We start from the raw sequence: 24,153 nt of genomic DNA on the forward strand, positions 1-24,153 counted from the left end.
TATTTATACCAATGCCTCTAATGATTCATAGGCATGGTGAGATTTAAGAATCAGCTGGGGGATGAACTGCAGAGACTGGCAGGTAGACCTACATGGGAAATAAACCAGCTGTCATGAGCATCCCTCTTTCTCTAGCCTAGCAGGGGCTCTGGGGAGCACCATTTCTGAGAAGTTCCAACTGTAGGTCCTCTGGTTTCTCCCTGTCAGCATTTGGGAATGGTGCCCCACAATGCCAGAGAATGGGATTGTGACTCCCAAGTGAATGGAGCAGGGATCTCTGGCCTCTCCTGCAGAGAGAGGCACAGGCCATTCCATGAGGCTCAGGTCCCAGGCACAAGGCTCTTACTTCAGTTTATAGCAGCTCCTGAACCCTATTCTTTATGTATTTATTCTTGAGACAGGGTCTCACTCTGTTGCCCAGGCTGGAGTGCAGTGGTATGATCATGGCTCACTGCAGCCTCGACCTCCCATGCTCCTGCGATCCTCCCACCTGAGCCTCCTGAGTAGCTGGGGCTATAGGCATGCACCACTACACCCAGCTAATTTTGTTCACATTTTATAGAGATGGGATTTTACTATGCTGCCCAGGCTGGTCTGGAACTCCTGGACTCAGCCTCCTGTCTTGGCCCTTCAAAGCACTGGGATTACAGGCATGAGCCACCACACCCAGCCCCTGTTCTTTTTGTTTGGGGGCTTGGGTACCAGCAGAACTTGCCTTCTACTAAGAGTTCTTTTTCTATCTCTGATATCAACTTAATCTCCTCTCTCTCTGGGCAGTACAGGCAGCATCACAGGTAGGTTTAGGGCAGGGACACCTGGGGAAAGGCAGTGAGCCTGAGGAATTGCAGAGGAGGATGCAGCTGCAACATCCAGTCCATAGATGACCTAGTCGGTACTGCCAGGGGAGCATCCAGAAGACCACCCTTCCCTCAGCATATACAGGGACTGGGTCACTGGCAGCTTGTGCAGGGAGTGGCTGGGAAGTTGTTGCCATCCTCAAGTTCAGGGCTGGCCTCTGTCTGCCCAGCACATGTGCACAGTCTGGGGCTGCATGCCACGGTTCCCACCTACTGCTACCCACTGTCTTCAACCAGTGAACAGGAAATGAAGTTGGGCCTCCCACTGTCCTCGTGGTGGGAAACGTTTCTGTTTCCACCATGCAGCAGGGGAGCAAGTCCATGATGTGCATAGTTAGCATGGGCTCTTCATGGGGACTTGTTTGGTGGTCCCATGGCTCATTTCCACAGCTCATGAGGGGTCTGTCTGAGTTCCTGATGAGGCAGACATTTTCTGGGGAAGACTCTTTCCATTAGACCCATTATGACTATTTTCTTTTATTAGAAGTATCTTTTCCCAGGTGCGATCGTGGCTTTTAACTGGGAAGGGACCATTCCTAAGTGACCTGTGGGTCACCATCATGCTGTTTGGAACCTACACCATAAAGGGAAACTTAAAAATCCTCAGCACAGTAGGGCACTCACAAAAAATCATCTCTATAATGTTTTCTTTTCTAAGTGAGTGTTGCCATTGGTGATCTCATTTTCATTTCTAAGTAGCCCTATGAAGTGTTTAGGGCAGGCTTCATTGTCATTGTTCCGTAAGTGAGATCTGAAGGCTAGCAGTCTAAGCCACATGTCTTGGGAGTGGCAGAGCCACAGCCAGGAACCCCATCACTGATCAGCCTGTAACAATGGCTAGTTGGCCAAAAGTGCGGTTTTTACGGATGGCCTACATTTCTAGCTCCCTGCTTTATTCCAGGCTTCTCTGATCAAGGTCGGCCCAAGTGTCCTTTGTTGTTATTAACAGAGAGGCCAAGCCCAATGTCACCTGTTGTATTAGAAGTGAATTCTCAGAAACTGAGTATTCTCTACATTTGGTTCAAACCAGATATTGACGAGTGTGCCAGCAGCAATGGGACGCTATGTGCCCACATCTGCATCAATACCTTGGGCAGCTACCGCTGTGAGTGCCGGGAAGGCTACATCCAGGAAGATGATGGGAAGGCGTGTACCAAAGGAGACAAATATCCCAATGACACTGGTAAGTAAGGCAAGTCTAAATATCTCCCTAATTACATATGTTTGTATATTATATATATAACCAGTTTGGGGGTTTATATATTATATAGATATGATAGAGAATTGCATATATAAATATAATTCTATGCTATATAATTTTATATACAATGTATGCCACATTATGTTTAATGTCTAAAGTTTCCAAGTGCCTATATAAAATTATACACAGTTATTTATTGTATGAGTTTGTTCTCACACTGCTGATAAAGACATACCCAAGACTGGGTAATGTATAAAGAAAAAGAGGTTTAATAGACTCACAGTTCCATATGGCTGGGGAGGCCTCACAATCATGGTGGAAGGCAAAGGAGGAGCCAAGGTGCGCCTTACATGGCAGCAGGCAAGAGAGCATGTGCAGGCGAACTTCCCTTTGTATTAATAAACCATCAGGTCTCTGAGACTTATTCACAATCATGAGAGCAGCATGGGAAAGACCTGCCCCCATGATTCAACTACCTCCTACCAGGTCCCTCCTATGACACATGGGGATTATGGGAGCTATAATTCAAGATGAGATTTGGGTGGGGACACAGCTAAATCATATCATGTAGTATATATATATATATATATATATATATGTAGCTATATTTAATATATGTAACATATTTTTTATATATTTACTTAAGAGCCCAATCAGGTACCTCAGAAGACAAGTGGACAGGAAGGGGCACATATACCAATGGTAAATGGGAGCTAGGGAACAGAATATAAGTTCAAACTTCTAAAGAGAAAGGATAAGAGTGATGCCCATTAGCTCAAGGGTTGTAAGCTAGTGTGTACTGGAGGAAGCTCTCCACCAAGCTGAAGTGGTGTGCTCTTGGGGAAATCAGTAAGGCTTAGATATGTGTTTAGACAAACTAAGATGAGCAGAGTAGAGGCCAGAAACGCTGTGTTTTCCCAAAGAAAATGGGCTGAAATATAAATATGAAACATCTCCATGTAAGGTAACAGTCTGTATCCATGCTACTCAAAATATGGTCTATGGACAGGCAAGATTCATAATTGGATAAAACAAAATTGAGAGTGTTTAGAAATTTTTATATCAATCTGACGGAGGAATTTTGTTTAAATCCAAAACTTCATGCTTGCATTTTACATCTTATTTTTGTAGTGGTTCATCTTTGTGTTTCTCAGAAGTATCAGTCCACAGGCAGCTGGAAAATTTCTAAAAGCTGGGCCTTCAGCACAGAGCTGAGAAGCTGATTTACATTGTGTCAGCGACATTCAACTGAGATGTCTGGTCACTCGAGCATATGATCATCCTGAAGGTTGGGTTATTTCCTTATTTGAGTTCAGAGGAGAAAAGAAAGAAGAATGAGGCAGAGATGAAAAGGGGAGGGATGGGGAAAGAGGAAAGAGAGAAGAAGAAAGAGAAAGGAGAGGCCGGGCGCGGTGGCTCAAGCCTGTAATCCCAGCACTTTGGGAGGCCGAGACGGGCGGATCACGAGGTCAGGAGATCGAGACCATCCTGGCTAACACAGTGAAACCCTGTCTCTACTAAAAAATGCAAAAAATTAGCCGGGCGAGGTGGCAGGCGCCTGTAGTCCCAGCTACTGGGGAGGCTGAGGCAGGAGAATGGCGTGAACCCGGGAGGTGGAGCTTGCAGTGAGCTGAGATCCAGCCACTGCACTCCAGCCTGGGTGACACAGCGAGACTCCATCTCAAAAAAAAAAAAAAAAAAGAAAAGAAAAGTAGAAAGAGAGCCCCTAAACTAATATCAATGCTTCAGGCAATGCCTTGATCATCAAAATACCACTACATGCCTATGTGAAGCAACTCTGGTCCCTCTGCCAAGTTGTCAGTGCCAGCCTAGCCACGAAAATGTAGGATTTTAGCCTAAATGTCAAGGGCCTTTCTGGTCAGGGTGAACTTTGAAGCAAAATGGACTCCATTGACAATGGCTGGCAGAACCAGTTCCCAGGGGAGAAAGCCCGCAGCCACTTAGAGGGCTTGAGGCTGGTGCCACACAGTCACCAGCTCCTGTATCCACTACTTGTGTCCCAGGAAGCTGCTGACCTCTTCCCTAAGCCTAGGGCTTAGCTCTTCTCTACTTCCCTCAGGAAGGGAAGGTGGCTGGAGCTCTGTTGGCTAGGTCTGGACCTTCCTTGGGAGTTCCTAGAACAAATCACACCCAAAATTATTAAGAAACCTACGAACACATCACAAGTGATGGTATCCTGAAAAACAGTTTAGAAAATATCAACTTAGCATCAAAGATCTTAGCTCTGGGGCCATGATAAGCCATCTGGTCAACTTTCAGGCAAGGATGTTGATATCAGCAGAAGAAGCAGCCAGAGTTCAGAGAGAAGTGATTTTCTGTAGACTGCATAGCATCTGATGAATGGAAGTAGGATAGTACCTTCCATTCTGCCATATTGAGAGACAGTTACAGGTGACTATAATGAGGGATGTCCTGTTTAATCAAGAGCATTCTGCTGGTTATATCATTGAGCCTTACTGTAACACAAAACGCATTGCAAAAGATGACACTTGGCTGGGGACGGTAGCTCAGGCCTATAATCCCAGCACTTTGGGAGGCTGAGGCAGGCAGAACACTGGAGGTCAGGAGTTCAAGACCAACCTGGCCAACATGGTGAAACCCCATCTCTACTAAAAATACAAAAAATTATCTGGGCGTGGTGGCAGGCACCTGTAATCCCAGCTACTCGGGAGGCTAAGGCAGGAGAATCTCTTGAACCTGGGAGGCGGAGGTTGCAGTGAGCCGAGATCACACCATTGCACTTGGCCTGGACAACAAGAGCAAAACTCTGTCTCAAAAAAAAAAAAAAAAAAAAAAAAAAGATTACACTTCTCTGGGAATCCTCTCCTCTTTCTTTTCCGTCAACATCCTTCCCCAAATGTAGCAATTGCAAATAGTCTTTAAAAGGGAAACCTGATATGACTCCACTAAGGATGCTCCCCAGCAGGACCCTTCTAAAAGAATCACTCAGGATTTTCAGTAATTTGTCTCCACTGAACTTATCAACTATGCACAAAGGACTAGCATTTGATTTTATATTTTAGTAAAACAAAATTCAAACACCAGTAACCAGAAATATTTGAGGGTAGAAACTCAAGGGTAGAGAGAAGGGTAGAGGCAAGCAATTCATACACCTAATTAAAATTATGAGAAAGGACAGGCCATTGTATGCCCTGAACATTAAAGTCATAATTTGAGAGATTGGACTGCTGGGAAGGTGGGGGCTGGCTTTGATGGTTCTGGCAGGAAAAAAAAAAAAAAAAAGCCTCCACTCTTCAGCAGTGTGGCCCAGCAAGGGCCAGTGCTGGTGGGGAAGAGGATCATTTCTTTAATGGCTGTGATGCAGTGGAAAGTTCCTAGGCTTGGGAGTTTGAAGTAATATAGAACCAAAGTTGGTTCAGTATTAACTGAGCAATAATGAGCAGGTCTCTGGGCCTCAGTTTCCTTATCTGTAAATGAGAAGGTTGAACTATATGAGCTTTGAAGACCCTTTCACCCTTTCAAATATTTTTCAAAATTTGGTGTGATTTAGCATAAGTGATACAAGCCCTGTGATTCCATGTGCAGGCCTCATTTTTTAATTTAATTTAATTAATTTATTTATTTATTTGAGACAGAGTCTCCTCTGTTGCTCAGGCTGGAGTGCAGTGGCTCAATCTCTGCTAACTGCAACCTCTGCCTCCCAGGTTCAAGCGATTCTCATCCCTCAGCCTCCCAAGTAGCTGGGATTACAGACGTGCGCCACCACGCCCGGCTAATTTTTGTATTTTTAGTAGAGATGGGGTTTCACCATCTTGGCCAGGCTGATCTCGAACTCCCGATCTCAGGCAATCCGCCTGCCTCGACCTCCCAATGTGCTGGGATTACAGGCGTGAGCCACAGCACCTGGTCCAGGCGTCGTTTCTTAGTCCTCCATGTAAGTACTGAGATTTAGAAACATGCCCAGCCTCAACAACTTCTAAGCAGAGGACTTTCCTCAAAATATCTAAAAGATGAATTATTAAACATCCAAGCATTCAATTCAGCAATAGGAAATGTCAGAGGCCAAAAGAGCCCCACATTCCAGAACATCAGAAGCCAGGAAGCATTTTCATCTGTTTTGGACTAATTAGTAAGCTCAATATTTCATATTTCATGGTCGTTTTTTGTGAATTGAGAGTGATTATTGAGTATAACCACATGTGATCTGAAATCATCTCTTCCTCCTCGGTTTTCCCTTTTAACTTTGCATTATCTAATGCCTGTATTGTTACAATCGGAGGAATTTGAAATCAAACACAACCTCAGCTCGTTTTTAAGAATCCAGGGGGAGAGAAGGGAGGCTGGCCTCAGGACTGCCTCTGAGACTTGAGAGGTTGCAATCCACTGGCTCCGGGCTCAGTGAGACAAGCTGTCTGGCTAATGGACATTCAGTCACTTTGATTTTCTCTTTGAAAATATGTAGCCGGAGCCAGTTTAGTCACCCCAGGGAGTCTGTAGCCTCAATAGGGAGACAAATTAAGGAAATGTTGGCTCCATAGTAATTAGCTTGCCAGGCTTTATTTTTCAACTTTTGTTTATTTTCTGATAACGTGACCATGACCCCTGGCATCACTTATTACAGGGCAGTGTCAGATGGCCAGGTGTTTCATATTACTTTCAAGCTCCACTAATCCATAGATCAGCGCTTCTCAACCTTGCAATTACCTGGGGAGCTTTTTTTAAAAATGCAGATACTGTTGCCTTGCAGTCCCTAGACGGGTGATGTGCAGCAGAATTCATATTTTAAAAGCCCCCCAGGTGATTGTAATGTGTCTCCGGGGTTGGGCATTACAGCCAGAGCACAAATCTGCACAATCAACTTTTAAACACAAACATGTTTTGTTCATTTCTGACACTGCCCATATAAAATATTTCGGGAACACTGTTTGGTTTTTCTAAGATATCTGAAAGGCATTACAACTTCTAATGCTTAGGATAGACGTCCTGGTCAACTTCAGGAAAAATTAGAGCTTCTTGCCCCCATGTGGCTAATCAATAATATTGCACCTTTAAAATCTGAACAAGTTGAAGAAAAAGTGTTAAGCGATACCACCCCAGGCTTTTCCCAGAAGTGTGACCACAGCATTAGTTGAGAGGATTGAAAACATGCAGCGATATCTACCCCAATTTCTAAATAAACTGTTAATGTAGCATATGTGAGATTATTTATAGCTCCATGTTGACATTGTAGACAAATTGCAAGGTGGATGTGAACCCCAAATCAGAGTAGGTTTTATGTTCCAGGTCTACATATACAAAAGGTATTAGTCCTCGTTTATCTTTAAACCCTCGAGAGCTCTATTGAAAGGGTGATATAAGGTCCCAACCCCACATATCTGATTTTGTAGAGAACTGAATCATAGTAATACCAACAATAAATAGCATAAAAATGAGTGCTATGAATAGAGCTCTTACCATAAGCTGGGCACTGTTCTGGGAACCTATGTATCTTATCACTCACTGGCTCCTCATAGCAGCTCCAAGTGATAGGTGCTGTTACCTTTTTACCGTTCAAAGAACGGGCATTCACAGAAACCATGACCTGTCCAATTTAAAAGGTACTAGGTAGCAGCAACTCCACCAGCGCCTACACTACTTATTACCATGCTGTGTACTTCTGTGTCAGAGGAGCTTCAAGTCTTCTAGATAATGTTAATCTTGGTTCTCTGTGTTCTGATAATTCCACAACGGAACAGAAAACAGCCCAGGAATTTTCATGTAACAGGTCACTCAGCAGAGCTTCTGCCCTGGAGCCTGGCTGGCAGATAGCTCTCAGGTGTCCTCAACAGAATTCCCAATAGCAGGCTCACTGCATGCACCCACCCCTCCAGAACAGCCACTTGGGACCCAGTTGAGTTTGTGGTCTCTACACACAGCAATCTGAAAGACCTAAGGCAAGTTACTTTCTCTCTCTGGCTCTCACTCTCCTTTTCTACAAAAGAGATTGAATGAAAGATATGTTCTAACATTCCATGATCTAAATGAAATAGTCTAGAATCTGGTAAAGAGGTTTATCTTATCGTGAAGCTGTCCAATTGCTTAATCACGTTAACACTTGGAAAATTTAACTGAGTATGTAAAAGTAGAAGTGGACAGAAACATGAGCTTTTAACTTTTGTTCATGGTGGCCCAGCTCTGCCGACAGGGCTAGATTCTTAAAGATGAACTGAAAAATTGTTAAACAGATATCCTCACTTATTTTACATTCTCAGTGGCTGACACAGGACCTAGCTAATAGCAGATGCTCCATAGATGGATGGGAGGAAGGGAAGGTTGGATGGATGGACGGATGGATGGATAAGTGGTTAAGAAGATGGAATGGATGGGAAGATGGATGGATGGATGGATGGATGGATAGATGGAAGGAAGGAAGGAAGGATGGAAGGATGGATGGATGGATGGACGGACAGATGGATAGATAAGTGGTTAGGAAGATGGAATGGATGGGAAGATGGATGGAAGGAAGGAAGGATGGATGGATGGATGGATGGAGGGATGGATGGATGGATGGATGAATGGAGGATGGATTGACGGACAGACTAGATTGATGATGGTATTGTATAAATTGACCAGTAGATGAGATGGAATGGCTGAAAGACTGGTTGGGAAAGATGGATGTCATTTATCTGTCCTTAGGTATTAACATAATAAACCTGGAGCCTGGGTCATCTTTTCATGCAAGAGCCCACCATTTCTTGCAGTCAGCACAACCAAAGTTAAGGTGTCTGCCCTTTACAACTAAGTATATTATTGTATGGAAACTTGCCTGCCTTACTCTGTTGGAGATTGAGCTAAATAGTTCTGGTTTTCAGGAGTATTCAAGCTCCATAGGATTATAAACTGGTACATTGAACAGGGATAAAAAAACTCAAAGGAGACTCTCTGATTTGTGGAAAAGGTATTGGACTTAATTTCAGGACAACTCCATTCTAAACCCACCTCAGGTACTTGCTAGATGACCTTCAGGAAGTCACCAGACCTCAGTTCCCTCATTTTGCTATTCATGTTAATACTGTTATTGTAGGGTTCTGGGATTATCATGCAAAGGAAATTTAAAGGGTTTGGTGAGCCTGAAAACTGCTAGGCATCCCCTCCCATCTACCTACAACCAAGCTCTGTGCTGAGGGTTTTCCATGCATTACCTTGCCCAGTCATCACAGCAGCCACATGTGGTGGGAATTGTAATTCCAGGGCTATGGTCGAGGCAAGTGGGGTTTGTGGAGGCCAAGTAACCTGCCCAAGGTCACTGAACCTATTCAGTGACAGAGATGGTACCTGCATCCAGAACAATGGGACTCAAGTTTGTACTGGTAATCAGTTCACTCTACCATCTCTGATACAAGACCTTCCCTATTCCCCCTTACTGCTCAGCTCATTGTCACACAGCTGCAGTGAGTCAAAACCATCCCTCCAGTGTGCCAATTGAAGGGAGTACAGGTGAGGAAGCTATAGGAATTTGCCTAGAAAGCAGGCATTAAAAGGATGGCCCTGTTATGTTGGTTACACATAAAGTGGATTTTTTAAAACTGCCACTTTTGCAGAGATTCAAGTGTTTTTCTCCAATTACACATTCAAAACCTGCCTGAAGAGCTAGGTTGACACTGTATATTCAATAATTACACTGTTACTTGTGGCAACTCAACTACACAGCATGGCATCATTTGTGTCAACCTGCTGGCTTGAGAAATGTGTGCTTAGCTTGGGTGCTGTCAATACCAGGTCTCCCATGGTGCAGGGATGGCAGTGCAGCAGGTAAGCTCTGAAACTGCCTGCTGCTGTGTGCTGAGGGTGCACAGTCTGAGACCTCAGCTGCCAGATTGTCTCTGGGCCTGCTCACCTCTCAAAGGGCAGAAGTCCTGGTCACTGCATATGTCACCAGGGAGAGGACTGGGCAGCCGGGCTGTGTAAGGAAGGTTCGCCTACATGTGGGCTGCCCTCAAGCCCATCTCTCCATCCATTCAAGTGTCCATTTCCTAGGGTTGCCATAGGAAAACGCCACAAATTAAGTGGCTTAAACAGAAATTTGCCTCTGGTCTGAGGTTAGAAGTCCAAGGTGTCAGCAGCGTTGGTTTCTTCTAACAGCTGTGCAAGACAATCCATTCCATGCCTTTCCCTAGCACCTAGTCATCGGCAGGCAATTTTTGGTGTTCCTTGGCTTCCACTGCCTCTCACCTCCACCTTTGTCTTCACATAGCATTCTTCCTGTGTACAAGTTTCCCCTTTGTGTAAAGACACCAATCATATTGGACTAGGATCCCACCCTACTCCAGTATAACTTCATCTTAACTAATTATATCTGAAATGATCCTGTTTCCAAATAAAGTCACATTCTAAAGCACTGGGAATCAGGACTTCCCAGGAATTGGCAAACAGGACACAATTCAACCTGTAACAATCCATTTCCCAAACATTTTGTGAGCATCCATTATGTGAGATACCGAGAAGTGAGCCTGGTTCTTAGGCAGCTTACACTCTGGCATGTGCCCTAAGAACCGCTCTCCAGGGAAGCCTAGAAGACCAGCCTGTGAGTGGGAGGGACACACAGTACATGCTGCCTGATTTTCAGACTTCTGTGGGTTGAGAGCAGGCTTCATGGAACATTTGATCTGCGTCTTGTTGGGATTCAACAAGTGGAGATAGAATAGAGGGCTTTGCAGAAGAGAGGAACAGTAAGAAGCAAATGATACAGGCCAGGAAGCACAAGAGATGGTCACGCGTTACCGACTTCCCCAGTCTGCGTTCTAGATAGTCGTGGTTATTATGTCACACAAACAGCAAACCTGGCCCAACGCCAAAGGGCTGTTAAGCAAGGAGAGTTTATGCTTCCCTGGGTGTCAAACTGTCCTGCCTGCCCGAACAAAACTCCCTCAACCTAGCACTTTCAGCCCACACTGCTGCCACCTTTGGCACACACCTTGACAGTATGTGCAAGGTCCTCAGCAGCAAGGTGACCCAGGTGTCTGGTCTTCCCAGCATGCAGGCTTAAGTAGCCCATTCCAGGCCAGGAAGAAGAGAGCTGTCTGTATTCTTGGCCAGATCACCATTTACTTCACCCAGTTTTCCTTTAGCAAAGAATGTTTTTGCAAAAAGCCCATGGAGCACCTAATGTTCTACAGCTGGGGTTTGGGACCCTTTGCAGTGGATGGGCCCGACTGCCTTTCTATTGCTATTGCGAATGGCCCCAGATGGGGTGGCGAAGTGTCTGGGGCATTTCCTATCCTGGCCTCAAGCATCAGTGAGGTCAGCTCTCAGCCCACTGCTGTGCTGCCTTTGAAGAACTGGATTAGCAGAGGTGATAAAGGCAACTCTGAGGCCCAGTGCCTGAGCTTGGGGAATATTTACAGTGTGTGAACATTAGCCCTTTCAGGGGAGTATAAATCATGTCAGATTTATAGAGCCTGCCTTCTGGAAAAGCACCGATAAAAGGGCCATGGTACGCATTTTCACACATGAAAGGAAGATCAGGGTCTTCCTGGCATGTCTAAATAGGAACAGCTGAGCTCAACTTCTGGCAGCAACCCTCTCTCTTTGTCCCCCACTCTTCCCTGACCCTGGAGCATGCTGGCAGGACCCAAGAGCTGTAAAATCTCCCACAGCTGAGCCCTCACATGTCCCGCTGTCAGCTGTTCTGTCCCTGGGACCACCCTTCCCGATGCTGTCTGAGTCTGGCTTGCATCCAGCCTCCCAGACAGGACTGAGCCCATCTCCTTTCTCAGGCCATGAGAAGTCTGAGAACGCGGTGAAAGCTGGAACTTGCTGTGCCACATGCAAGGAGTTCTACCAGATGAAGCAGACCGTGCTGCAGCTGAAGCAAAAGGTACGTGCCCCCGGGGTGGGAACGATGATGCGTGATGGAAGGAGGGTTTGGCCAAAGCCAGGTGGAAGGATATTTACAAATGATAAGAAAATAAATTATCCACATTGAGCATTCACGCAGTTGATACCAGTGAGGTTTAGATGGATTTGGGATGCTTTGCCCACCCTCAGAGCCATCCAAGAGGCAACAGGACACAATGATGGCAAGGGATTGCAGAGGCGATTATTAAAATCAACACTAGGTAAGAGACACGTGGCAAAGCCATAGAGAGGGTGAGCTATAGCTATTGCAACTTCTCATAAAATAAATTTCCAGCCGGGTGCAGTGACTCACGCCTGTAATCCCAGCACTTTGGGAGGCTGAGGCAGGTGGATCACCTGAGGTCAGGAGTTCAAGACCAGCCTAGCTAACATGGTTAAACCCTATCTCTACTAAAAAATACAAAAATTAGCTGGGCATGGTGGTGGGCACCTGTAATTCCAGCTACTTGGGAGGCTGAGGCAGAATTTCTTGAACCTGGGAGGCGGAGGTTGCAGTGAGCTGAGACCACTCCATTGCACTCCAGCCTGGGTAACAGGAGCGAAACTCCAACTCAAAAAACAAATTTCCAGACGTGTCCTGGGAAAGACCTATGTGATTCTGTTTTATCTAAGATCTGTATATTATTTATGGAGAATATTGTCTCTATCAACTGCCATAAACTGGTAAGGAATTTCTGCAGTAGCTTTCTTTTTCACTTTTAAAAATTATAGCCGGTGCCCTTTCTGAGCTCCCTGCACCTAGAAAAGCAGCCCTGTGGGAACTTCATGTCCTCAAAGATGAGGGCCAATGCACTGTGTGAATGCTTGACAGTGTAACAGATTTCTAGTAACACCATTCTGCTGTGAGTAATGCCCCAGGATGGATCTGGCGATCTAACTTCTTGAACAACCGTCCTGGACCCATATAAACAGTACTTATTGTACCTAAGATGGCTTAATTTGCTAGTTTGTCAGTGACTCAGAAATCACCCTTACACTGATGAAACATAATCTTCTTGGTTTGTTTAACTGCTTCCACTCAAGGCTCTTAGCGCATCAGAGAGGTGTATCTGCCCTGTTGAACTTTGGCATCCAGTGATTCTAAAGGGCTTGAGTGTAAGCCTGAGATGGTATCTCTTTCCCATGTTCAACAAACAAGCAGCAAGCCCGTAATGAAAACCACAGCTACCAGTTCAGTAAATCAACAGGCTGAGAAGAGAAATGGTTTGCAGGCGTTTTTTTTTACAACACTGACGACGTGATCTGCTTAACAGAAACATGTATATATCTGATGGATAATTATGAATAAAACATAGATTTAACCCTAAATAGCTGATGATCCTAATAGGAAGACTAGACAGAAAACCTTGTCTATCACTGTAAACACAGAGACATAAATAAATACATCCAACACAGATATCCCCAGTTTGAGCTTAGGTTGATGTTAGTTGTATTGAACAAACCCAGAGAAGGGTTCCAGGAAGAAGTAAGTTTGCATTTCATAAGCCGGAAGGGCTTGGGGCAGGCAGTTGATCAATATCTCCAGGTGTACCTCTCAAGACATAAAGCTACCCTCCCTGGAAATAAATAAATATATTATTTCCTTCCCTGGAAATAAATAAATATATTATTTCCTTCCCTGGAAATAATCTATGTGCCTTAGGGAATTTATTTCCAGCCAAGATTAGGAACAAGGGGGCTAAATATCACAGGTTGTTCAGAAATTCAGTTGCTAAATCAATGTGTGGTTTTCCCTTAACCTCCCTGCCATGTTTTTTTTTGTGATGCATAAAATAAAATGTTAAAAGAAGTGGAGAAACTGACATTGAAATACTTGTCACCCTCAAAGACCCTGCTGGAGAGCTACATAAAAATCCACAAGGTCATCTTAATACTCCAGTAACTCTTACGCAGTTGAGTTGGACTAGAGTCGTTCTACCTTATACCAAAATCTTTCTGCAAATGCACTGTGGCAATCCCAAGCTAATGCAGACTTTCATCGAATGTTATGCGGAGCAACTCATTTCTAAAGGTTCCTATTAGAATGTCTTGCATTCTACAGCCTAGAAAGTGATCCAGAATCACATTTAATGTGATCCAGAATCACATTTAATTAGCACCATGACCCCGTGGAAAAGATACTGATGGTCTCAGAGAGGTGAAGTAACTGTCCAAGAGGGCAGGCCTAAAACCTAGGTCCTCTCACTTCTACTCCTGTGCCGGTGTTTGGATTGTCAGTTGGTTTTTTGTTGTTGTTTCTTTGTTTTGTTTTGTTTTGTTTTTGAGACGGAGTCTCACTCTGTCGCCCAGGCTGGAGTGCCGTGGTGCGATCTCGGCTCACTGCAACCTCCGTCTCCCGGGTTCAAGCAATTCTCTGCCTCAGCCTCCCAGGTAGCTGGGATTACAGGTGCCCACCACCACGCCAGGCCAATTTTTTTGTATTTTTAGTAGAGACAGGGTTTCATCTTGTTGGCCAGGATGGTCTTGAATTCCTGACCTCGTGATCCACCCGCCTTGGCCTCCCAAAGTGCTGGGATTACAGGCGTGAGCCACCACGCCCGGCCTGGCAGTTGGTTTTTTTTTTTTTTTTTTTTTTTTTTTTGAGGCGGAGTCTCGCTCTGTCGCCTAGACTGGAGTGCAGTGGCCAGATCTCAGCTCACTGCAAGCTCCGCCTCCCAGGTTTACGCCATTCTCCTGCCTCAGCCTCCCGAGTAGCTGGGACTACAGGCGCCCGCCACCTTGCCCAGCTAGTTTTGTATTTTAGTAGAGACGGGGTTTCACCGTGTTAGCCAGGATGGTCTCGATCTCCTGACCTCGTGATCCGCCTGTCTCGGCCTCCCAAAGTGCTGGGATTACAGGCTTGAGCCACGGCGCCCGGCCAGGCAGTTGGTTTTTAATGTCGTCTTGCTGCTGCTAATGCCGTTTGTTCACAAAAGAACATGGGACATCTGCCCAAATAAACATTAGCCAAGAAGGCAATGCCAGCAGTCCTAGACCATGGCCAACCCCACAGCATAAAGTGCTGTTTAAACACGTTGAACCACACCACGAATGTCCAGTCAGCAACGTTCCAACCATTGGAAACACAACAGGTCATATGCCCTAGGTTCTGGCAGTCTGCAGACGACAGGAAACTTAAAAGACCTATCACTGTTTAAATGAGCAACACTAAGCCGTAATATCTAGGTATGCACAGTTGGGTGACATATTATTTTTAAAAACACAGGAAGTGATTACTGTAAAAGGAAAGTGGTGACTTGTTGAGGAACAGAGGAGACTGATTGGAATGAGGCATGTGGAAGGAGGGGGTTTGGGGTGGCTGGCAAAGTTCTATTGATTGATTGGGGAATTCTTTAAAAGGGTGCTTACTTTTATTTTTAAGTTCTGGGGCACATGCGCAGGCTGGGCGGGTTTGTTACATAGGTTAAATGTGTGCCATGGTGGTTTGCTGCACCTGAAGGGGTGTTTGCTTTATAACAGTTTGCTAAGTGATATATTTGTGTTGTGAGGTTTCCAGGTTCTTTGCTTTATTTTGCAATAAAACATGTTTTAAATGCTGTATAGACCTCAGTGCCTCCACCTCCACCACTTCTTCTGTGGTGTGGGAAGAAAACAAGTGATGTGGTGAGAAAGGGAGAGTGTGGGGATAGAAGAGATGCCTGTCATTTCCCTTTCAGATGGGTCTCTGTCCCACAAGAGCACTTAAAATTAAGAGCCAACTCTCCTCTCCATTTTTTTTTTTTTTTTTTTAAGTTGTTTGTATTCTAGCAGCAGGGACTATCAGATTTGAGAGTCAAATTGCTGCAGAGAGTCCCCCTGGGAAGGGAGACTCCAGAAAGAGAGGCCTGGCACTTACTGTCATGTGGGGAAACCGTGCCAACGGTGTTAAATCAGCAAACAATGGCCGAATGGAGTAGGGCCAACAGTCAGACCTGAGAATTTAGAGGCCCCTAAGATTTCAAGTGAGTAGATTTGCAACCCGATGGCTGCACTTGCTCCCTCTAGCACCACCTTTGCCTCAGGCGGTTATATGGCTTCTCAATAATTTGTGGTTTCCTCTGCTGCTCTGTAAATTGGGTCTTCCCAGGATTATTGGGAATCCATGTTAAAGTGACTGTAGACTCGGAGCAGTGGCTCATGCCTGTAATCCCAGCACTTTGGGAGGCCAAGGAGGGCAGATCACTTGAGGTCAGGAGTTTGAGACCAGTCTGGCCAACATGGTGAAACCCCATCTCTACTAAAAATATAAAAATTAGTTGGGTGTGGTGGCAGGAGCCTGTAATCTCAGGTACTCGGGAGGCTGAGGCAGGAGAATCACTTGAACCTGGGAGGCGGAGGTTACAGTGAGCTGAGACTGCACCACTGCACTCCAGCCTGGGTGATAGAGTGAGACTCTGTCTTGAAAAAAAAATTTAAAATGTAGGTTGCCACTTGGTTTAGTGGTTAGGAGCACAGATTCTGGAAGCAGATTGGCTAAGTTTAAATTCTAGACCCACCATTTGCTGGCTGTGTGACTCTGGGTAAGTTACTTAACCTCTCTGTGCCTCAGTTCTACTTTTAAAAAAGGACAACATTAATACCTACTGCCTAAAGATTTTATGATAATCAAATGTTAATATTCACAAACGACTGAGAACAGTGCCATCCATCTAGAAAGAGCTCTACAAATGTTTAGCAAGTAAAAATATTATTTATTAGCACTCTACAAAATGCTTTACAAGAGGCATCTCACGGATTCATCCCAACGACTCTTTGAGGCAGAAGCTCTCTTACAAAGGCTAGTATGAGATGAATGATACATGTAATTCCATTGACTGGAATCCAGGGGAAATGCAGACTCTTTTTACATTACAACAACCTTCCTCCCAAACTCCTAGCATCCCACAGCCCATCTTCTGCTGTGTTTATGCAGAAAGTGGGGCCAGAGATTCTGGACCTCTAAAGTACCAGTGCCTTCACTCTGCACTCATTCTGCTACTGCACAAAGGGGCTGAAGGGAGCCAGGATGCAGCCACCCAGCAGGAGGTCAGCCGGGACACTGAGGTCAGCGTTTGCCACCTTACCTCGTAACTTTTACAAGAGGCCAAAATAAGCAAAGAGGACTGGGGGAAATAGGTGGGGAATAGGGGAGCATCTCTGGAGCCCATCTGTGTGCAGGTCTCATCCTGAGGTTCTGTTTACAAAATTTTGAATATGAAGACTTGATCATGTGTTGAAACCGCATTTTGTAGACTTGAAAATGAAGGATGAAGGGACTTACCAAAGTCACACAGCTACTTAGGAACAAAGCTAGGGGCCGCCCCCAGACAGCATTTTTTTTTTTTTTTTGAGACACAGTCTCCCTCTGTCACCCAGGCTGAGGTGGAGTGCAGTGGTGCAATCTCAGCCCACTGCAACCTCCACCCCCTGGGTCCAAGTGATTCGCCTGCTTTAGCTTCCCGAGTAGCTGGGACTACAGGCATGTACCACCATACCCAGCTAATTTTTGTATTTTTAGTTGAGACAGGGTTCCACCATGTTGGCCAGCCTGGTCTCGAACTCTTGACCTCAAGTGATCTGCCCACCTTGGCCTCCCAAACTGCTGGGATTAGAGACATGAGCCACAGTGCCCAGGCCCCCAGACAGTATTTCTGCTGGGTCTATGACAATGGCTGGACACTGAGTCAGGCATGTTAAAGACAACATCACTTTAACCCTCCAGCAGTGCTTCTAGGTGGCCATTACCATCCCCATTTTATAGATGAGGAAATCCAGGCTGTGTAGCTTACCCAAGATTCCACAGGTAGAAAGTGGCAGGGCTGAGATTTAAAGGTAAGTCTGCCTCATGCCAGCGCCCAAGGGTGGGATCCACGTTTCAGTTTCTCAGTTGGAAGCAGATGATAAAATTGCATCAGGCTTCAGCTGCCAGTGTTGACCCACTGCCTCATGGTTGCAGTAGATTTACTGATACATTTCCCTCATTCACTGGTTCACTCCTCTTCCTACCCAGGGCCACAGGTACCCACTTGCAGGTTGTGGTGGTCTATTGCTATGACACAATGATGTCAGCACCATTTTAAATGTACACCAGGAACACAGTGGTGACTCTGAATCATGAGCCTTGACTTGAAATTGTACAAAGCTGACTTTCACATTGCACAAGATTTTGATTCTTACGGTCATCCCTACTGAATTCTGAGTAACAGTCACAGGGGAATTGTAGTAGGGATCTGTAGAAGGACAGAACTAATAGGGTAGCTGTATATATGAAAGGGAGTTTACTAAGGAGAATTGACTCACATGATCACAAAGTGTCAAAGAATTTGTGGACACATTTTACAACCACCACAGTCACTATTGCCCAGTTATACTGAAGGTCAGCTCCGGGTGTGCAGGGGAACTGTCAGCCACATTCTCGGTCCTGGCTCCCAAGGCTGAGAGTTCTTTAAGGGCAGGGACCATGTCTTGGTCACCACTGTAGCCATAGAACCAGGCACAGGACCTGTACATAGTAGGTGTTCAATAAATGTTTGAGACATAAAATAGGTAATTAACAAATTGAGAGTATGAAATAAGTAGATCCTATTAATTATGGTAATAATGAGTTCTAGTGATATGTAGGCCATCTGGAGCTTATCTAAGCTCACCTACTAACTAGCTGAGTAATGTCGTGCAAGTTGTTTGCCCTAGAAGGCCTCTAGGTTTAGAAAGAGGCTCTTTATGGTTTCTCTGAGCTCTAACTAGCTCTAGTAAAAAGTATATATATGTGTCTCATGAAAAGGCTTTGCAGCTTCTACCACCAAGACAAATGCTGAGGCTCTCCCCTGCCATTGCTTCCTGACCGAGGTTTCCTCTTCTCCTTGCAGATTGCGCTGCTCCCCAACAATGCAGCTGACCTGGGCAAGTATATCACTGGTGACAAGGTGCTGGCCTCAAACGCCTACCTTCCTGGACCTCCTGGCCTGCCTGGGGGCCAGGGCCCGCCCGGTGAGTGTAGAGGAGGGCACGAGAGGGTGATCACCATCAGAAAAAGCCTTCCAAAAGCTCACATTTGCTAGGGGGCTGGACAGTGTTCTCCAGCTTCCACCGAGGAGAAACGAGGCAGGTGTCCATAGGGCTGCCACACACCCATGCAATGACAGGACCTTGGGAAATAGCCCCTCAAGCCTGAGAAACCCTCACAGCCAGTAGCAATTTGGGAGAAAAAGGTCATTGTCCTGGGATTGGATAAGATTCCTAAAGATCATTTTAAGTTAAAAAAAAAAATGAAAACTATCTTAAACTTTTTTCTGGAAAAATTTTAACATATACAAAAATGGAACAGTATTATGAAGCCCCCCTGCTCGGGGCTCCTCACCCAATTCTAACAACTCAGAGCCAGCCTCTTCCTGCTACTCCCCAGTCTTCCTTCTACCTTCCCTTATTTGTTTGTATATTTATACCTATATTTATTTTTATACCTAGCAATACGTTTTTCCAAGTCGACTGTATTGACATACAGATGATAGAAAATGTACTCATTTAAATTACAGTTCAAGTTTTGACAAATGTATTTACCCATCTAACTCCCATCCTATATTTCAAGATAGAGAACATTTCTATCACCCCAGAAATCTCCCTTGTGTCCATGTGCACGTGTCTGCTTCCCCAATACCCAGTCTAGGCAGACACTGAGCTGCTTTCTTTCACTGTGGTCTCACCTGTTCTAGAACTCCATATCACTGGAATCTTTTAATTTATATATATATGTTCTTGTGAATGTACACTTTCAGCTTCTTTCATTCAGTATACTGTTCCTGAAGATTCACACTTATTAATTGGGTGAAAATCCCAAACATCCTATCATTTCATCAGGAAATATACAATGAGAACTTAAAAAAATAGTTCCAAGTTATTTTATATTTTGAGTACCTCCATAGATAGAGCAATAGATTTTTTTCTCCACATTGGTAAAGGAAATGACATTAATGTTAGCAAATGATTCTAAACCTTATCCCTGGCTATCATTGCTTAGCAGTGTGCTAGGTGTTATGAATGACCTCTTGACATCCTAATTGGGAAGACCAGACATATAGAGCCAATGCAAATAAATAAAACAGTATCCACATGCCCTCCGGGTAAGTGCGCAGATTCTTCCTGCTGTGGGAGCTTGTAGGGAGCGAGCACTGTAGCCTGCAGTGGTCAGCGGCATTTAGGTTTGATCTGGACGTGGAAGACTGGTAGAATTTGCCCAAAGAGGAAGGACACAGGTGGATTTTCAGTTGGAAAGTCAGCAAGAACAAAAGGTCAGAGTTCTTCACAGAGGGTCGTTGTGTTTCCTCTCCACTTATGTCTTGAACTCTTCAAACACAAGCCTGGATCTCAGTCCGTGCAGAGAATAAGACGGTTCAGGATTTGGTTTTTCTTCATTCATTCCCTTGGCCTGAGGTACTCTGGGTCATAGTGGAGTTTTCTCCAGCAAATGCTTCACACAGGCACCCTCTGGCTGCTTCTAAACAGACTGGCGTCTCTCCTTATAAACTGCTTCCTAGCACGGTGCTCTCCACCCTCTCTAAGAGAATGCTCTTGCTTTGCTTCTCTGGAGGAAGTCAACTCCAGGCTCTAGATCACTAGAACAAAACCAACTGTAGGAGCAGGGGAGCCAATGGCTGTCTTGCTTAATAAATGCCTTGCAATCTTGCTACTCCAGTGCTGCCATCTGGCTTACAATATGGTTTGAGCTGTCCAGGGTCCTTGATGGAGCAGAGAGTGATTGAGGATGAATAAGCTTTTGCAACATACCCGGCCTTTGAATGGGGACATTCCAAACCCATTTCCTTCTCTCTCTTAACTTTCAGTGTTTGTGGTACCCACCATTGAGACTTAGTAGGGAAGCTAGAAAGCTAATAGGCTTTCTCTCACCCTTAAATTAAAGTCCAGTTCCGAGGCCTGTGGTGAATCACACTGGAGCACCAATACAGGAAACTACTCTGGGTTGGAATCTGTTTAGCTTTGGTGGTAAGGGGGCCGCTGCTGCTTTCTGGCCTCCACTGCCATATATAAGGTGCTGCCATTTGTACATCAAAGTCCCACATTTCAAAGGCACTTGACATACTATGATCTCTGTAGTGTACTGACTATGTAAATGTAGGTGAGATACCTCTGGCCTCTTTTATGTGCTACTGGAGGTAAAATATTTAGTAAAAGGAGGGATCTGGCACCCTTTCCAAACTCATTGTAGATATACCTGAAACCAGTATTAAGAGTAGGCATATGAGACATGTTTGGATGGAACACTGACTGCTTTTAACTTTGGCTTAATTATTCTGTGTACTAAAAAAGACTTATCTAAATATGAAAAGTCTAAAGTATCCGTTTCTTTGTTTTATTTGCTGGAGTCTGAATGTCATTCTATCTTGTCACTGCTCTGTCAGTACTAGGCGTTAGGTATGGTCAAAAAGTAATTATTATGTGCATTTAAAAGAACAATTATGAGACAAGTATAGCATAGCAATCTTCCCAGTCTCTTCAATGCAATCACTTAATAAAAAACATTTACTAAGCAGCCTACTGTGTATCCAGGACTACCTGAGGATACGCTAATAAATAAGACACAATTCAAGCTCTCACAGGGCTGATGATCTAAAATGGGTTAAAACACAATGTCCTTCTGCGTGCAGAAGAATGAGGTTGGACCCTTTCCTTACACCATCTACAAAAATTAACTCAAAATGGATTAAAGAGTGAAATGGAAGACCCTAAAACTATGAAAATCCTAGAAGAAAACACAGAGGAAAGCTTTATGACATTGGATTCGGTGATGATCTCTTCAATATGACCCCAAAAGCATAGGCAGCAAAAGCAGTAGATAAATGGGACTACATCAAACTTAAATTTCTGTGTCTCAAAAGCCAAAATCAACAGGGCAAAAACAACCTACAGGATGGAAGAAAATAATTGTAAATCATATATCTGATAAGGGGTTAATATCTAGGATATATAAGAACTTCCGTATTCAACAAAAAAAGCAGCTGATTAAAAAGATGGGAAAAGGACTTGAATAGACATTTCTCCAAAGAAGATATACAAATGGCCAAAATCCATATTAAAAGATACTCAACATCACTGATCATTAGAGCATTGCAAACCAAAACCACAGTGAGATACCACCCCACACCCATTAGGATGGCCACTATTTTTGAAAAAATACAAGCTTGGGAAACACAGGGAGACCCTGTCTAATTAAAAGAAAATTTAAACTAGCCAGGCTATAGTCCCAGCTACTCAGGAGGCTGAGGTGTAAAAGATGGCTTAAGCCCAGGAGGTCAAGGCCACAGTGAGCCATGAACATAACACTGCATTTCCAGTCTGTGTGACAGAGCAAGACCCCATCTCAAAAAAAAAAAAGAAAGAAAGAAAAGAAAAAAGAAAAAAAAACCCAAGAAAATAAATATTGACAAGGATATGGAAAAATTGGAACCCTGTGCACTGTTGATGTGAATGTAAAATGGTTCAGTCACTGTGGAAAAGAGTGTGGAGATTCCTCAAAAAATTAAACATATCAGGAGGCTTAAGCAGGAGGATCACATGGGCTCAGGAGTTCGAGGCCAGCCTAGGCAACAGAAACCCTAACTTAAAAAATATCTATATCTATAACTATATCTATAAATGAGATCCAGAAATCCCACTCCTGGGTATATACCCCAAAGAATTAAGAGCAGGATCTTGAAGAGATGCTCACACACCCATCTTCATAGCAGCACTTGTCACAATAGCCAAGAGGCTGAAACAACCCAAGTGTCCATCAATGGATAAGATGGAGAAACAAAATGTGACGTACACGCACAATGGAATATTATTCAGCCTTTAAAAAGATGGACATTTTGACGTAGGCTACAATATAGATGAATCTTAAGGATATTAGGTTAAGTGAAATAAGCTGGTTAAAAAATGACACATTAATTATATAAGGTATCTAAAATAATTAAATTCATAGAAACAGAAAGTAGAATAGTGGTGACCAGGGACTGAGCAGAGTGGAAAATGGGGTGTTATTCAGTGGTCTAGAGTTTCCGTTTTACAAGATGAGAAAGTTATAGAGATCTGTTGCACAACAATGGGAATGTAGTTAACATTACTAAACACTACATTTAAAAAATAGTTAAGATGGGCTGGGGGCCGTGGCTCACGCCTGTAATCCCAGCACTTTGGGGAGGCTAAGGTGGGTAGATCACTTGAGGTCAGGAGTTCAAGACCAGCATGGCCAACATGGTGAAACCCCGTCTCTACTGAAAGTATAAAAAATTAGCCAGAGGTGGTGGTGGGCACCTGTAATTCCAGCTACTTGGGAGGCTGAGGCAGGAGAATTGCTTGAACCCAGGAGGCAGAGGTTGCAATGAGATAAGACCGCACCACTGCACTCCAGCCTGGGTGACAGAGCAAGACTCCATCTCAAAAAAAAAAAAAAAAAAAGTTGGCAAATTTTGTCTTGTGTATTTTTTATCACAAGTTTTTAAAAATGCTCGCCAGGTCCCCACTGTCTCTTCCCTCATCCCCCCAGCTGATGTTCAAGGCCTAAAGCAGAGGTGAACATGCTGATGTCTGTATCCAGGTGCTGCCCCAGAGTTTACATAACCACGGCCCTTGAGCCAGCAAGATATCCCCTAGAGTCCCCGGTGTGGGCAGACATGCTGTGTTCCACACACAAGTGGGGAAATGCCACAAACCCAACCCAATACAAAGCGGCTGTTTACAACTCTGCTGTGGGTCAACGTAGACGACGCCTAAAGGCCTCTTCCCCATCAGTTTCCATGATAAGGTGGTATGACCATATTTTGGCACACATGCAAGCAACTATTATCGACAGGCATAAGAACAGATGACTTGTTGTTAAACTCGGTATAGTCTCAGTGCTGTGTTGATACAGGCCTCTGAAAAGAATTAAAAAACAAAACAAAACCCCTCAACCTCTACAGAGATGGGCAGGTCGCATGGATACGTAGAAGGGAGCTGGGCAGGAGCAGTCGGAAGCAAGGGAACTGAACCAAACCGGAGAGCACTCACCCCACGTAAAGGGGCAGCCCCTTCTGAGAACTCCAGTTGGTTGTGCTGCTGATGGAATTGTGGTTTTTGTGCTTCCTGTTTCAAACCAGAGCCAGGAACCCAGGTTTTTCTATGAAATCTCCCAATTTTATTTTGTTTATTTATTTATTTATTTATTTATTTATTTATTTATTTATTTATTTTTGAGATGGAGTCTTACTCTGTTGCCTAGGCTGG

General features: G+C 44.4%; 1 protein-coding gene across 1 annotated transcript in view; it reads left to right on the forward strand.

Annotated features, from left to right (window-relative positions):
- CCBE1 (collagen and calcium binding EGF domains 1) overlaps positions 1-24,153 on the forward strand; it is a 51,477-nt gene that overhangs the window by 19,026 nt on the left and 8,298 nt on the right. Inside the window, exons 4-6 of the mRNA XM_017890447.1 lie at positions 1,888-2,040; positions 11,796-11,896; positions 18,762-18,882. Coding sequence (XP_017745936.1) covers positions 1,888-2,040; positions 11,796-11,896; positions 18,762-18,882 — 375 coding nt within the window. The remainder of the gene's footprint in view (positions 1-1,887; positions 2,041-11,795; positions 11,897-18,761; positions 18,883-24,153) is intronic.

Source organism: Rhinopithecus bieti, unplaced genomic scaffold (genome assembly GCF_001698545.2).
Source record: "Rhinopithecus bieti isolate Rb0 unplaced genomic scaffold, ASM169854v2 scaffold_17861, whole genome shotgun sequence".
In the NCBI taxonomy this organism is placed as follows: Eukaryota; Metazoa; Chordata; class Mammalia; order Primates; family Cercopithecidae; genus Rhinopithecus; species Rhinopithecus bieti.